This window comes from Embiotoca jacksoni, unplaced genomic scaffold (genome assembly GCF_022577435.1).
Source record: "Embiotoca jacksoni isolate LCO1_2020_lvr unplaced genomic scaffold, fEmbJac1.0.p SCAF_2, whole genome shotgun sequence".
Taxonomy (NCBI): domain Eukaryota; kingdom Metazoa; phylum Chordata; class Actinopteri; family Embiotocidae; genus Embiotoca; species Embiotoca jacksoni.
Genome location: NW_027185340.1, coordinates 8,252,501 through 8,266,371, shown reverse-complemented (window position 1 = coordinate 8,266,371; position 13,871 = coordinate 8,252,501). Strand labels below are relative to the sequence as shown.

Sequence of the window (13,871 nt, the reverse complement as noted above, 5' to 3'; positions counted from 1 at the left end):
CACGAAGGCGGGTGGGGAAGAGCATCTGGTACAGAAGGTCTAACATTTGCACTTCAACTGGTCCAAGTCCAAAAAAAATGTTATATAATTTCATTTTATTATAGAGAATAGTTGTTAGATGTACATGCCACATTACAATGATGGAAAAAAAGTCGTTAGTCGTTTAAATATGTTGTGCTGATTCACGTCACAGCCGACAGCACAAGACAGAGCGGGAACCAACAATGACGTCGCCCAATGGTTCGTGAACGTCTATTATGAAGCCTCGAGTTCAGATGTTGGCCGTCGCCGGAGTGAGCATTGGATCTCATTGGGAACCCCACCCCCTCCAAAAAAAATATAAACCAGCATTTTGAGGCTTATTTTCTAATGAATGAGGGATTATTTTCAGATGGACCTCCAGAAAACTAAAAAGACTGAGATAACTGCTGGAGAGATTTTAATAACTTTGAATTGTACGAGAGAAGTTGAATGGGAGTCTATGGAGTCAACACCTAGTGGCACTCTGTGGTATTGCAGCCTTATGCACTTCCGCATCTGCCTCATTTTTCTCTTTTATATACGGCCTATGCGTAAGACTAACGTTAGCCCGACGCAGCTGCACGAGTGGGAATCTTTAACTAGCTCAGACAAACATTTCAATGCTGAAACAGAAGCCTCATGTTGTTGTTATTTAGCCTTTCTGAAGCTTTCGAACAGTTAAATAACGGTTAATTCGTTGGTATCCGCAGTGCGAAGTTGGTTTGGTGCAGAGCGCTACATGGTCTGAAAAGCCGGGAACCCTGGGAGATCACACACGTCTTCAGGTTTGTTCATTTGTCTTTTGGGTTTTGTTGGCGTGACGATGCGTGACGCTTATTTTTGCTTTATTATCACGAAGCTTGCATTTTGTATGTAGCCAAAGATGTGTGCATCATATGTAATATGCAAGCACAGCGCTGTTTACCGCGAATTACAGGGAACATCAAACACGAATCAGTAACTCAACCAAAATACAAATAAAACATGAAAGAAAAACAAGGAAAAGAAAATCACCAGTAAACTGAGAGCTGAACAGCGTTCTCCTGAACTGTAAAAGTAAATGTCACATACTTTAGTGTAGATAGATTTATTTACAATCTGTACAGCTCCACTGATGAAACTTTGCACCTCCCGAGTTTCCTTGCAGGTCATTTCAACACGACGTGGTGGCCGTCTGTGCTTTCGTCTGTTTTAACGGAGAACAACGCGGTGAAAGACCATTCAAAAAAAAAAAAAATACGTACACACGGGATGGATACTGAATATCTAACGGCGAGTTGTGATGGTGAAAACGGTTACCCCTGATCGTGCTGATGATGAAACTCGTTTCCTCCCTGAAGTTCTGCACCATCTGAAACCAAGAGATGGACCGGAATTAATAATAATAATGATAATAATAAACTTTATTTGTATAGCACGTTTCTAAACTCCAGTTACAAAGTGCTTCGCAATAAAAATGATCCATTAAAACAAAACAACGGGTGAATTCCAAAAAGCCTTTAACAAACACGACCATCGTGTAAATCAACAAATTAAAACAGGAGCATAAAAGAAATAAGAGTCGATCACTAAAATCAGCTAAAATCTGCAAAGGCTCTTCGATAAAAGTCTGTTTTAAGAAGAGGTGAAAAAGATGTCACTGACTCTGCAGACCTTTATTTCATAACTTGGGGAAAATGCTTCGTCACCCTTAAGTTTTAAAAACGTGTCTCCGGAAGGAAACAGACACAAGTTGTCTTAAAAGTCAACAGTAAAATCTTCAAAATAGTGTTCAACGTTCGCTTTTTTTTAAAAATGTCCCCCAACACGGGACCAAAACATACTTCACGCTTTATGAACCCGAGTTTGAGGCAGCTGTGATCGAGAACGCGCTGCATCATATCCAAAGTCTTTCGAGCGCACCGACAGTGCGTTGCGTTGGATCTCTACGCTGCTCTTTTCTCGCTGTGCTCTCCCCCTTCGGCACACAACCGGTCGAGGCGGAAGGCCGCCCACCTTCCGGAGGTCTGGTTTTTCCTTCCTGAATTGAATTGAAACAACCTTTCCGGCCACTTTGAGGCGGTTGATTTACACTTAAGTAGCATCGTCCTTAAAAAGAAAAGATTCGTAGAAATGTTAGTTCTCTTTCGGAAGAAGTGCTCAAACTTTTCACTTAAGTGAACGTAACGATACAGCAGCGTAATTTCCAACACCGTCCAGGTGAAATGCCTCGTTTTACCTCAAAATATATATATTTTTTAATCTATTCAGTCTGACAACACTTGTTAGTATTCGTCAAAATGCTAACTGGGGAAAATACAGAGATTTTTGTGGCGGTGACACGATTTAGAAGGATCGTGGGAACTTGTAAGGGCTTGAATGCAATGGAGGAAACTACACTGTAGCTTTAAATGATTCGACAATGTAAAAACTGATTCACGAATCCTGAATTTAAGAAAAGAAACATTTAATTGTTCTCTAAGTCGTAGCAACAGCAGTATTATTCTGCTGTTGTTGCTGTTGCATACGTGCAGGCAGGACTTAACGGTGTAATTACATGAGTGACCACACGGAGGCAGCAAACGCCGTTTTGTGTGTGTGTGTGTGCGTGTTGAGACTGAAGACAACATGCAGAAGAAGTTGAGGAAAGCCTCAATAATCTGCTTGCTGTTGTAGAAACGATCGCACGGCCGTTCGACTCCACGTAAATAACGAGAGAGGGTTGAAGCAGAAATTTCTCCGGATCGTGACTCCGGTTCCACAGAACATGAATCCTGTTCAGCGGCACTCGCAGGGACCTCATCTCTCCAAAGAAATTAGTAAAGAGTTGGAGGAGTTCGGGTGCGTGACGGTTTACCTCGTCGGACACTAAGACGTGGATCCCGGTGGGTTTTTGTCGGTAGATGTGCGTGATCTGTTGCGGAGTGATGCTGTACAGCAGAGCGATCTTCTCGGCGAGGCCCGACAGCGTCAGCTCCTCCAGGTACAGAGCGTGGTAGACTGCAGGGACGACAGAGGAGAAGACGGGAGGCCGTTCACGACTCAAGCAGAACACGCGACTGATCTTCAACGCGTTATTCTCTGTGGCGTTCTGACGTTGCTGTTTTTTTTTTGTGTGATGATGTTTAGTGGGCGGGGCTTAGCGTAATCGGGTTCTCGGTCTGGTTCAAACAAACCCTGCGTTGCACTGTCCTTACTGCCGTCGTATTTAGTACACCAAAAAAAAAAAAAAAAAAAGATTTGGTACGTCCTAACACTTAGTATGTTAAACGTAGGACGCCAAAAGTACCGGGATGCTCTAAAACAGCAGTTCACGAACCAACAGGTGACATCACGGCGGGTTTGGAAGTTGGCGGTAACAAAAAGGTTCTCATAAAAGTTTGGGAGAAAAAGCGAGCTCACAAACATTTATCTCTGAGGCGGCCTAAAAGTTTTTGACTGGAAGGTCACGCCCCCCCCCCCCCCCCCCCCCCCCCAAAAAAAAAAAAAAAAAAAAAAACTTGCAATGGCCTCATGGATATGTTCAGAGGGATCATACAGTATGAATCACAGTGTGAACACTTACTGTCTCCTCCCCCTGGCTTGATGGGAGGTGGATTTCTGGCCTGCTGCTGACACACATAGACGGTGAGACGGGGCTGTATACACCTGGAAGGAGTCAAACAACAAGGCTGTGACATCAGCAGTTGAAGAAGAGGCAGCGCTGACGCGATTCGGGACACGTCTCAAGTTTTTCCTCGTGACGAGACGGGTTTTAAATGCAGGTATCAGCCTTTTTCAGAGTCGTGTCTGCAGGCATTTCTTTAAAAAGGAACCCGTCATACGTTTTCTGTGTTTAATGTCACAGCGTCAAAAGTAAAAATGTGAAAAGCCCTTTAAGGGCGTCTAAAAGTTGGCCAATCAGAGGACACCGGGCTTTTGGAGGGGGGGGAGGTGTGGGGAAGCAGGGGGGTGGAGGGTGGGGGTGGAGGAGGGCTCTTAAAGAGACAGGAGGTAATAGGCTTTTTTTCAGACTGGGAGTAGCAAAATGATGAATCTGTCTGCGCCCCCTTGCGGTGTGACCGAGCAGCAGCGCAGTCCAACGTCTCACCTCCCCTTCATCGTGTTGAAGAGGCGAATGCCGTCTGCCGGGCCGCAGATCTGGATCAGATCCTCCCTGCTCATCCTCAAGACATCAGCACCTGCAACAGCAGCAGAAAATCTGGTTCTGCTCGTCGCCCGGCTCTACAGTTTGTGTTCCTGTGATCTGATCTGATCTGAGCTGGGATACACAAACACATCAACAGAAATCTATTCTCTTTTTTCGACTTTACAGAGAGGCCCGGGCCGAAAGAGAAATCACTGAAATCACCCTCTTTTTCCTTTCACCAAAAAAAACCTGCGGCGATTTTCACCCGCGTTACCTGAGAAGCTGGAGAAGAGCCGCGAGAAAGGCGAGAACCGGTGACGCTGCAGCCACTGCTGAGTGTCCTGCGGCGAGGACGACGGCAGGAGGTGCTACATGTCAAAAAGAAGAAGAGCCCTTGAAATGAGTACAGCAGAGGAGCGGCCGCTGTCTCCAAATAATGGCCTAAAAGGAATAAGAGAGCAACGTCAACGCTTTTCACACTGCGCCGCTCCCCGTTTACTTACATCGGAGCAGCCGGGCACGAACAGCTCCCCCTGCTGGTTTGGAGAACAGTTGCTAGAGAAACGTGCGCACGAGGAGGAAAGAACAGATCGGGGTGATTGGTTGAGGAATTCCTTTTTCTGTTCTTACACTTCTCCGTTTTAAATTCTCCACGTTGATGGTTGTTCCTGGGAAGCACCAACCGAGGGTGCTGTTACAACTGCTAGTCAGTCTCTCCAGGAAATCGTGCTATCGCAGCGGTTAACGCAACTTCAAGCAATCCCCTCAATATTTTACGGGAGCTTGCAATTTTTTCCAAAATTCCCGCGAACTTTCCGCAAAACATGTTCGTCAACAGAAGCTCCGCTGAAAGTATTACGGCATAAAGGCCCCAAAAAAACAACAACTATACAGTATGTTAAATCAGTTTTATACACACTTCAAGTTGTGACTGCACTTTTTTTGTGTGTTGAAATAATATTAATTAAACAGCATCTAAAGCTCTTATTTTAACAGCAGACGTAGCCTTTGTTTTCTATATTTTAACTTAGATAAAGAAATTTAAAAAAAGATTACAACTAAAATATGTCTGTGATGTGCAGCATGATTGTCATGAAAGGAAGTGATTACATATGACTCTTGTTGTTAAAGTTGTAAAAGAAAGCAAAAAAAATTGTCGAAACTTGCAATTTTACCTAAATAAAAAAAAGAAGAAGAATTGACCTAAAATTCCACAAATAACTTCACAATTTTTGAGAAAATCCACCACAAATTCAAACATTTTCGTTCCCGGAGGGACCGGCTTGTGTTATACGACTGGTAGCTTGATCAGCCTCAGCCTTAGAAATATCATTTATTGGGTTTTTTTTTCCGCAGTTTGATCTTTCCAACAAATCTATGAAATCAAACCAAAAAAATAACTGTAGCCACTTTCGGTAATGAATCCATCGTTGTCCGACAGAGATCTACAAAATTAGTAGGATTGGAGCGAACCGTGGTGGTGACGCGCGGTGTGAATGCCGACTCACCCATCCGTGAAACTGCAGGACGTTGGGGAGCTGTGGTAAACTGGTGAAGGAGTGCTGCTGCTGCTGTGGCTGGTGAGATTCAAGGCATCGGGCCACGGGGAGCACTGGACAAAAAGAAAGACGTAAAACGGGTTGAAGATACCAGACTGAAATATTTAAATTGTCAAATTAAAACACGCGATGGATTAAACGATCCATCGTTCCCCCCTAAAGAGACTTTTAGCCTCTTTTTAGGGGGCGTACAGACGGCTCCACGTCTGCTGGATATTTAAACAAACAACTGTTTGCATGAGCGCACAAGGTAAATACCTGTATGTCCGTGTTGTGTTTTCAGGGTGTTACGCTGCCCCCAGGTGGCCAAAACGTAATAATAATAACATTGCTTTAAAATATTCGATATTCAGAGACATTCAGCAACTTTTTTGTTGTTTAATCCGGGGGGAGGGAAATATCTTTTCCCATTTCGCTGTTTTCAGAAACAATGGATCGTAACTAAGGACATTTACTCGAGTACATTTTGAGCTGCTTTATACGTGTGTTTCACTACATTTTTCACGACATGATGAGCGCTTACTTTACAGTTAAATCAAAAACATGAAGTAAACCCATTAAATATGACACACTGTTCTGGATTAAACTATCAAACAGCATCTAAAGTAGATAAAATCTTTCAACTTTATCAACACTAATATGTCGCTTGTATCTTAATGCATTCATAATAATCCAATATATACAAGCCTGTAATAATATAACACTTGTTTACGAGGCCATTCTGCATAATGAGCACACGTGTACTTCAACAGTTTTAAACGCAGGACTTTAATTTCTATTCTTTCATTGTGGTGTAAAACTTTTACTTAACTTCACTTCACATTCAGTTTAATAGTTGCTCGGATCAGCTCCGGTCCGGTTTATCTTTCATCCGGTGGAATAACAAACCAGATTAACACCAACGCAGAAGCAGCTGAATCGCTTGACGCACCGAGAGAGAGAGAGACCCAATCATTGACGAGCCTCAGCAACGAGGCGAGACAACTTTTTAAAAGAATGACTCGAAAGCGGTAACGTATTAACACCGAGATGTAAACACCGGTTTAAACTGTTCCGTGCGCGAGGAAGCAAAAAAAGCGGGGGAAGGAAAATACTCCGACGGGCAGGTTTGCATGGAGTTCTGATGATGTCAGACGAATATCCAGGGGACACAAGAATTTACTACTGGGATCAGTAAATAAAGTTACAGCACGCCTGACGAACTGAAAACAAACAACGATGTCCTCTCCGATCCGCCTCACCTCTTTCAGCAGCGTGGTCTCGTGGGACGGTTGATACTTTTCTCTGTCTTGAGGGGCCTTTTTATCGATCTTTTCCCGGTCTGTCTTCAGTTTGCGATCGGCTCCTTTAGGCTTAAAAAAAAAACCCCGATACGTCAGGAGTAAAATATACAATCCTGTCATCGGTAAAAATAAAGATATATTTCCGAAGGGAAGTGCCGATGACGGTCAGAAAGTGTCTCACCTTGAAGACTTTGACCTGGCAGCTGGACGAATGGACGTGCTCCATGTACTCCCCGTGTTCATTGGTGGTGAACGTGTCCACCTGGATGCGAAAGGGCACCCCTTTCTCCCCGCCGTGCTTCCTGGGCGTGAACTCAGTGCTGATGCAGTTGACCTGAAAAAAAAAAAAAAAAAGAGACAAGGGAAAAATGAAATTACGTGAAATCTAGAATCACAGACGCCGATTACCTCCGAGACACAGTTTGGCCGGGAACTTATCGGTACCTGGATGAAAACAGAAGCGCTCTTGACGGGATCCCAGAGGAACTCGATGGTGTTGAGGTGCAGAGGGTGGGAACGAGGCTCCAGCGCCCCCACCGAGAGGGGGATATCTGCAAGCAATCAGACGGATTAGCTTTACACTTAAAGGCCATGCAAACCTACTTTTGTTTTGATTTCATTTATTTCTGTTTTCGCCCTAAAGAGTGGTTTCAAATTGGCAGGTCTCGGTTGTGAAAAAGTGATGCAACGCACTTCTGTAAACGGATCAGGATTCAAATGAACAGCAGTTGTTTGGTAGCATCGTGGTTCGGTGAATGACAACATCGGCTTGTTGGCTTAACCCTCGTGTTGTCCTCGGGTCAAAGCTGTGTTCAACCAAGTTCTATTTTATTTCTATATTTTTATATTTTTTGGGGGGATCATTGGTCATCATTCTTTAAAGAAACCCTCACTGCCTCCTTGTCACCAATGATCCCCAAAAAATATGAAAATAAAATAGAACTTGGTTGAACACGGCTGCGGGTCATTTTGACCCGAGGACAACAGGAGGGTTAACTCGACTTGTGTCACGAATAATGAATGATGTGAAGAAATGTCAAATGAAAAGATGTACTGATCGTAGTTGTTCCAACCCAAACTAGTCTACTACTTTGGTCAACTGGGGCTGATGCAAAATTAACTCCCATTGACGACACTCACAGCAAACAAGCTCCTCACTCAGCAATCTTTCATTTGTCATACGAACGGGCTTTTCTGAATCTCCGCTGATATGTTGGAACTGTTCGGCTCACCTATATCCAGGATTCGGTCGCCGGGCCTGTTCCACCTCCATCCCTCCAGCTGCTGGTGCTCCATGTACTGCAGCCGACGGTCGTGAAACACCACCCGCACAAGGCTCTGTGGACAGGCAGGGCCGGGTTTCAGGCCGGGTTTCCCCTCAGTTCAGTCATTGAAACATACTGAAGCAGCGTCATTGGGCAGCGGTGAGGAGGTGGAAACTCAAGAGTGAATTTCAGCTCCACACACGGCCATCACACAGCGGTCATACTTAAACTTCATATATATCCATTAAGGGAAAATGACCAGCTGCCAATGAAGCTGCATGTGACACCTGTGAGATGCAGTGGTGACGGTGACTTTCCTCCCGTAGAACAGGGCTCCCACACTCACATGGTCAACACACATAATGACATTTCGAGTCACCTGTTGAGCTACTGTGTGTCACTGGAGAGTCCAACCAATGGAGTCGTCGCAAACCTTTTTTTTTTTTTTTTTTTTAGCCCTTCCCGCTTTCTAACAGTCAAACTGGTTTTCTTCATCTCCGTATACGAAGTCCAGTGGCTTGTCCTTCAGATTGACCCCTCGCTGACCGTCAACATGAGATATCATTTCGACCTTATGTTCTTGTCACGTGGAAGAAATATTGTTAAAGAAATCACGAAAAAGTGGTTGATAATTGTGACGTCGCTGTTGGGTGTGTAATCACTGCTGTGTAATCACAATGATTTGCTTCGCGTGTGGTCTGAACTACCATTAAACCATTAAAACCTCCATTCTGGCATTTTTGACGTCGCCGCTTTGGTTCTTTTTTTTTTTTTGGGGGGGGGGGGGGGGGGGGGGGCTAGAAGTGACCATATTTGAACGAGCTGGGGAGGAGCGAGGACACTACTGCCCCGCCCACCTGTACTGGCAACCTTTACTTTAGCCTTGAACTAGCTCTCTTGCATTTGTCTACACTTGTATACATATACATACTGCTTTTTTTCTATATTATAAGTCTATTTTATTTCATCAATGGTTTGTCTTGTGTTTTATGTTTATGTTTATTTTTAAATTACATTTGAACATGTTTTTATGTAATTATCTTGCTGTAAAGCACTTTTGAGCTACATTTCTTGTATGAAAGGTACTTTACAAATAAGGTTTATTTGTATTATTATCATCATTATTATTATTATTATTATTATTATTATTATTATTATTATTATATCCTGACTGCACCCCAGTCATGCCAATCAAACAAGGCATGACCCAAACAAAGACCCAATTTTTTATGTTTTATGGAATTATTTTCAGCAGGACCACCAGAACACTTATCAGAAGGAGAGAATTTATCTAACGACACCATAACGACTTGTAGAAAACATTTATTTACTTTGAGAGAAGTTGATGCTTTTTGAATGGAAGTCTATTGTAGCCAGACTTTTTTTTTTTTTTTTTGGAGCCAGCCCCTAGTGGCCCTCAGTGCTATTGCACTTTAAAGTACTCCTGCGTTATCTTCACTTTTCAAACCCGGAGATTACGTCACCCAACAGCCTAGCGTTCACTTTGGAAGCTGAGAGCCAAAAAGGTCATTCATTGATCCATTTTTCCTCAAATCCAAAAACTTCAAATGTTGTTTTTTTTTTATGGCGTGTGGGAACCCTGAACAAAGAGAAAGTCAAAGTCTTATTTCTGCCAATTGCATCTATTTTTGAAAGCAGCCTTTCTTACCATCTAATTGATCCGGTGAATTTTGGATAGAAGATAACAAACATTTCTGCTCATAGATTACAGTTTTATCAACAGCAACCTTTTTCAAATTCTGCCAGGACGTGAACCGAATCAACGGGTGAAACTTAACAACCTGTAAAAACATGTACCGTCGGGACATTTGTGGAGAACAGGCCCACGCATGACCGAGTGGCAGAGCTCAAACAGCTCTGGATGCACCACGTCATGTGTTTGCACACGCGCCACCTGTCCCCATTCTCGTGTTTCTAGGATGCTACGAGCTAACATTACGGCCTCGAGCGTGTGCGCTCACGCAGAAAATCGAATCAAATCAAACTCTGAAGTTAGAGCGAGTTTTCTAATGAGTGGAGCCGACTGGAATTTAGTCAGTCAGTACCTGTGTGTGAAGACGAAAGTGGCGTGACAGAAATCAAAGGCTGCTGAAGGGTTTTTTTTTTTACTCACAAAGAAAAATAGTATTTGATACCTGCCGATTCATTTTTTTTCTAACTTCAATAAAAGGAATTATCTTGCCCAAGTCTTTATGAGGAAATCCCAGTAATGCAGATGGAAGCAGATGTGGTGAGATGTGTGTGTGTGTGCGTGTGCGTGTGTGTGTGTGCGTGTGTGCGTGTGTGTGTGTCGTGACCGTGAGATGTTTGTAAGAGGGTTCATGTGAAGTTTAGGAAAGAGGAAGTTTTGGGTGATAGTACCAAGCTCTCCAAGGTCGACACCCCACCCCTGAAGTGGAAGGGAGGGTCGAGGGACCTGCGACAAACCGGGAGACTGAGACTTGGAAAAAATACAGATGAGAGGAGAAAGACGAAAGAAGAAAAAAAAACAGACATACACAATAGCTTACACCTACCTTTACATATTTGCTGCTTATATCTGTATACTCCACTAGTTTTCTGTTAAGCATACGGATTTCGTAGGACTGACCTACATTTTAAAACATTCAAAAAAAAAACCTGATTAAAATTGAAAAATGGGAAATCAGTCAATCAGAAAAGAGGGGGGGGCAGTGGAGATAGAGATTGAATCAAATTAGGAAACTTTTGAAGCCAGATGTCAAGGCCAGCCGCTGGAAAACTTTTGCATATCTCCATCCTGATCAAATATCGTACATGAGGTTTAATAGCACAAGGAAAATGTCATTAAAGTAGCCGACGAGGGTCGCTGTAAGGCTTCGCTACCAGCGCTTCTGTGGCTAAGCTACAAAGCTCGATGGCCAATTAATTTCTAATCAATACATGCCATCTTTAACATTTCTGAGTAATTGTTGGCCAGAAGTTGCAAGTTTACGGCAAGCTCACTTTCATTGTGTTTTTACTCCAAACAAATTACTGTAGAGCAGGTAAGCAGGGCAAAACAGAGGAGCTAAATAAAGCACAAAGGAAAAAAAAAACAAAAAAACAAAACGTTCAAACATGAGAGGCAGAAACAATCAGAGGTAGAAAACGACGTGAGGGAGGAAGGGGAAAGTACAGACGAGAAAACACAAAGAAAGAGACGAGGGTGAATTAGATTATAACATGAAAGTCAGACAAATGAACCAACCCGGTATCACGGCAAGGCGTGAAATAGACACGCCCGTCGACCGAAGCAGAACGTGAGATAGCCACGCTTCGGGCTGTCCAGGCGTGAAAGCTACACACTATATAAGCGTGAAACTTACACGCACGAAAATGTCATGTGACTGACTGCCGTGCAGGACCACGAGGTTTCATTTTCATCCACCGCAGGAAAACGTGTAACTTTCACGCTTAGACAGCCCAAAGCGTGGCTATCTCACGTTTTGCTGTGGTGGACGGGCGTGCCTATTTCACGCTTTGTCGTGATACCGGTTTAAATGAACACACATGTAGAAGCTCATGTTGCCCAGATTAATAAATTGTAAATAGCTTATTGGTCTGAAAATATTGCTACTTTTAAATCTTACAACTGTGATTTAGTCATTCAAAAGTCTGTAAGAATTAATGTATGTATGTAATTTAAGTAAACAGGACGTCTTATTGCTACAGTCCCGTCTATTAACTGCTAAAGACAGAAATCTATGGAAAGAAAATAATAAATAATAAATATTTAAATTGTATAAGCAATTGAATAGCTCATTGCAAAATTTAACCACTTCTGAATACTTATTACTGGAATTGAAATGCCACAGATTTTATAGTATTAAACTATTAACAGGGCAATTTCACTGCCTTTACTGCAGGGACGCACGGTGCAATTAATTATGATTTTTGAAACTTTTGCCTGCTGCTGGGATTGCAGCACATGTGACAAAATGAGCTCCAGTCCATTCAGTCATCGTGGACATTCAACCGGCAGGACAGATAGCTACCTTGGTTGAGATAAGTGAGAGTCTCCTCCTGCTGTTTGACAGCCGGCGAGGTGGCTGCACACAGGACGTACTGGAAAGGCGGCCTCTTGGCGCCGCTTTCTGCCATCAGCCTGGCTTCTTCGTTCTTCAAGAAAGGCGCCAAGGCCTCTCTGAAAGAGAGCAGAGGGGAGAGGAAGAGGAGAGGAAAGAGGGGAGATGGGCGATGAAGGCTCCTATCTAATCACTCAGTCACGGGAACAAAGGTGCAAAACGCAACGGTCTCGTGCGGCCACTGTTCATTTTGTTTATTAGTGTGGAAAAAGAACGGGTAAATCCACGTGGTCGGTTTTTGATGCGTAAATGTGGATTTTGAATGCAATTCTCCTTTAAAATGAACAATTAAAAAAAAAAAAAAAAAAAAAAAAAAGAAAAAAAAAAAGCATTTTAAAAAACTTGAATTCAACACGTTTGTTGAATGTAAATAATCCAAATTTCTAAATGTGCTCCTGGAGGCAGAAATAATGCAATTCTACACATTTACACACACACACACAAAATAAATCCCACGAGCACTTCTGTTTATATGCAAATTCTTGTGCAATTAAAGTAAACAATGTTTTTGAATTGACTTTTCTTTCTCGAGACAAAAGTGCATAACATCCAGACGTTTTGTGAAGCCCTCCGGTCACCGCGGTGCTTTACCTAATGTAACTAGCAGAGTGCTGGTGGTAGGACTCCGGCTGCGAATGGCAGAACAGCATATTTTCCAGGACGGTGTCTTCTCCTACTATCCCAGGACCACGGAGGAGGAGGAGAAGGAGAAGGAGGAAGGTGGAGCAGGACGGCGCTTTCCGTTCAAGAGTTTTGCAGCCGAGCTTTCGTCGGCCGCCTCTTATACTGTCCCGAGTGATGTCATCAGGAGTCCCATTAGCATACCTCGGGTGACCTTTGAGAGGAGGCGCGTGCACTGCGCGCGCCTCCCACCGCCGATGCCCCAGCTGGGTTGATGCATTAATAGGCGAGCTTCGCTTTTAATGAGTTGTTGACTCTGACTTTACAGTCTGGCCCCTAATGCCGGACTCGCTTTATGGAGCGAGTGTATGTTGGGAGGTAAAACGTTTGGCGGGAAACCAAAAAAAAAAAACAGCAGTGGCAGCAGGTTTTTTTTTTTTTTTTTTTTTTTTTTTTTGATGAACCCAAACAAAAGCAGACGACATCGCGGCGACGGTAACAAATGTTAAAAAAAAAAAAAAAAAAATGAAATAAAAATAAAACCCCGCTGTCAATGCAATTTTCTTGCTTTCCACCAGACAGTTAAATCCCCAAAATGCAGGTTTAAATTTGAAGACATGAACCCCCCCCCCCACACACACACACACCTCACTTCAGCTGCCGTCCGGCCTCCTCGCAGCTCCTCCGAGGGACCACAGATTAGTCGCCGGTCATCTCAAAGTCTGCCCGGGTTAATGTTTAACCCGAGCGGCTAAGAACACCTCAGCGCTCGGATGCATGAGCTTGTAAATGGATGGACAACAACTGCTCCCATGACCCCCCCCCCCCGTGGGGAGCCAAGGTTCAACCTGCGAGGGGGTGAGGGGTCGGAGGGGTGGGGAGGGAGGGGGAGGGGGGGCAAGAGGAGA

General features: G+C 43.6%; 1 protein-coding gene across 3 annotated transcripts; it reads right to left on the bottom strand.

Moving 5' to 3' along the window:
* Nucleotides 1-76: 76 nt before the first annotated feature.
* On the bottom strand, nucleotides 77-13,378 carry tfcp2l1 (transcription factor CP2-like 1). 3 transcript variants are annotated; one of them, XM_069154389.1, is made up of 15 exons: nucleotides 12,934-13,368; nucleotides 12,253-12,401; nucleotides 10,774-10,847; nucleotides 8,204-8,309; nucleotides 7,416-7,522; nucleotides 7,153-7,305; nucleotides 6,930-7,040; nucleotides 5,638-5,741; nucleotides 4,633-4,684; nucleotides 4,404-4,497; nucleotides 4,091-4,181; nucleotides 3,566-3,648; nucleotides 2,858-3,000; nucleotides 1,321-1,372; nucleotides 1,086-1,207 (listed from the first exon to the last, which is right to left on the bottom strand). In XM_069154389.1, exons 1-15 carry the CDS (start codon nucleotides 12,990-12,992, stop codon nucleotides 1,170-1,172), a joined length of 1,416 nt encoding a protein of 471 aa, XP_069010490.1. In that variant the 5' UTR covers nucleotides 12,993-13,368; the 3' UTR covers nucleotides 1,086-1,169. The 3 variants fall into 3 exon arrangements, with proteins under 3 accessions (XP_069010489.1, XP_069010491.1, XP_069010490.1); XM_069154388.1 differs by lacking the exon at nucleotides 2,858-3,000 and having other exon boundaries at nucleotides 77-1,207; nucleotides 12,934-13,378; XM_069154390.1 differs by lacking the exons at nucleotides 2,858-3,000; nucleotides 12,934-13,368 and adding an exon at nucleotides 11,222-11,285 and having other exon boundaries at nucleotides 77-1,207; nucleotides 12,253-12,286.
* Between the last annotated feature and the right edge of the window lie 493 nt (nucleotides 13,379-13,871).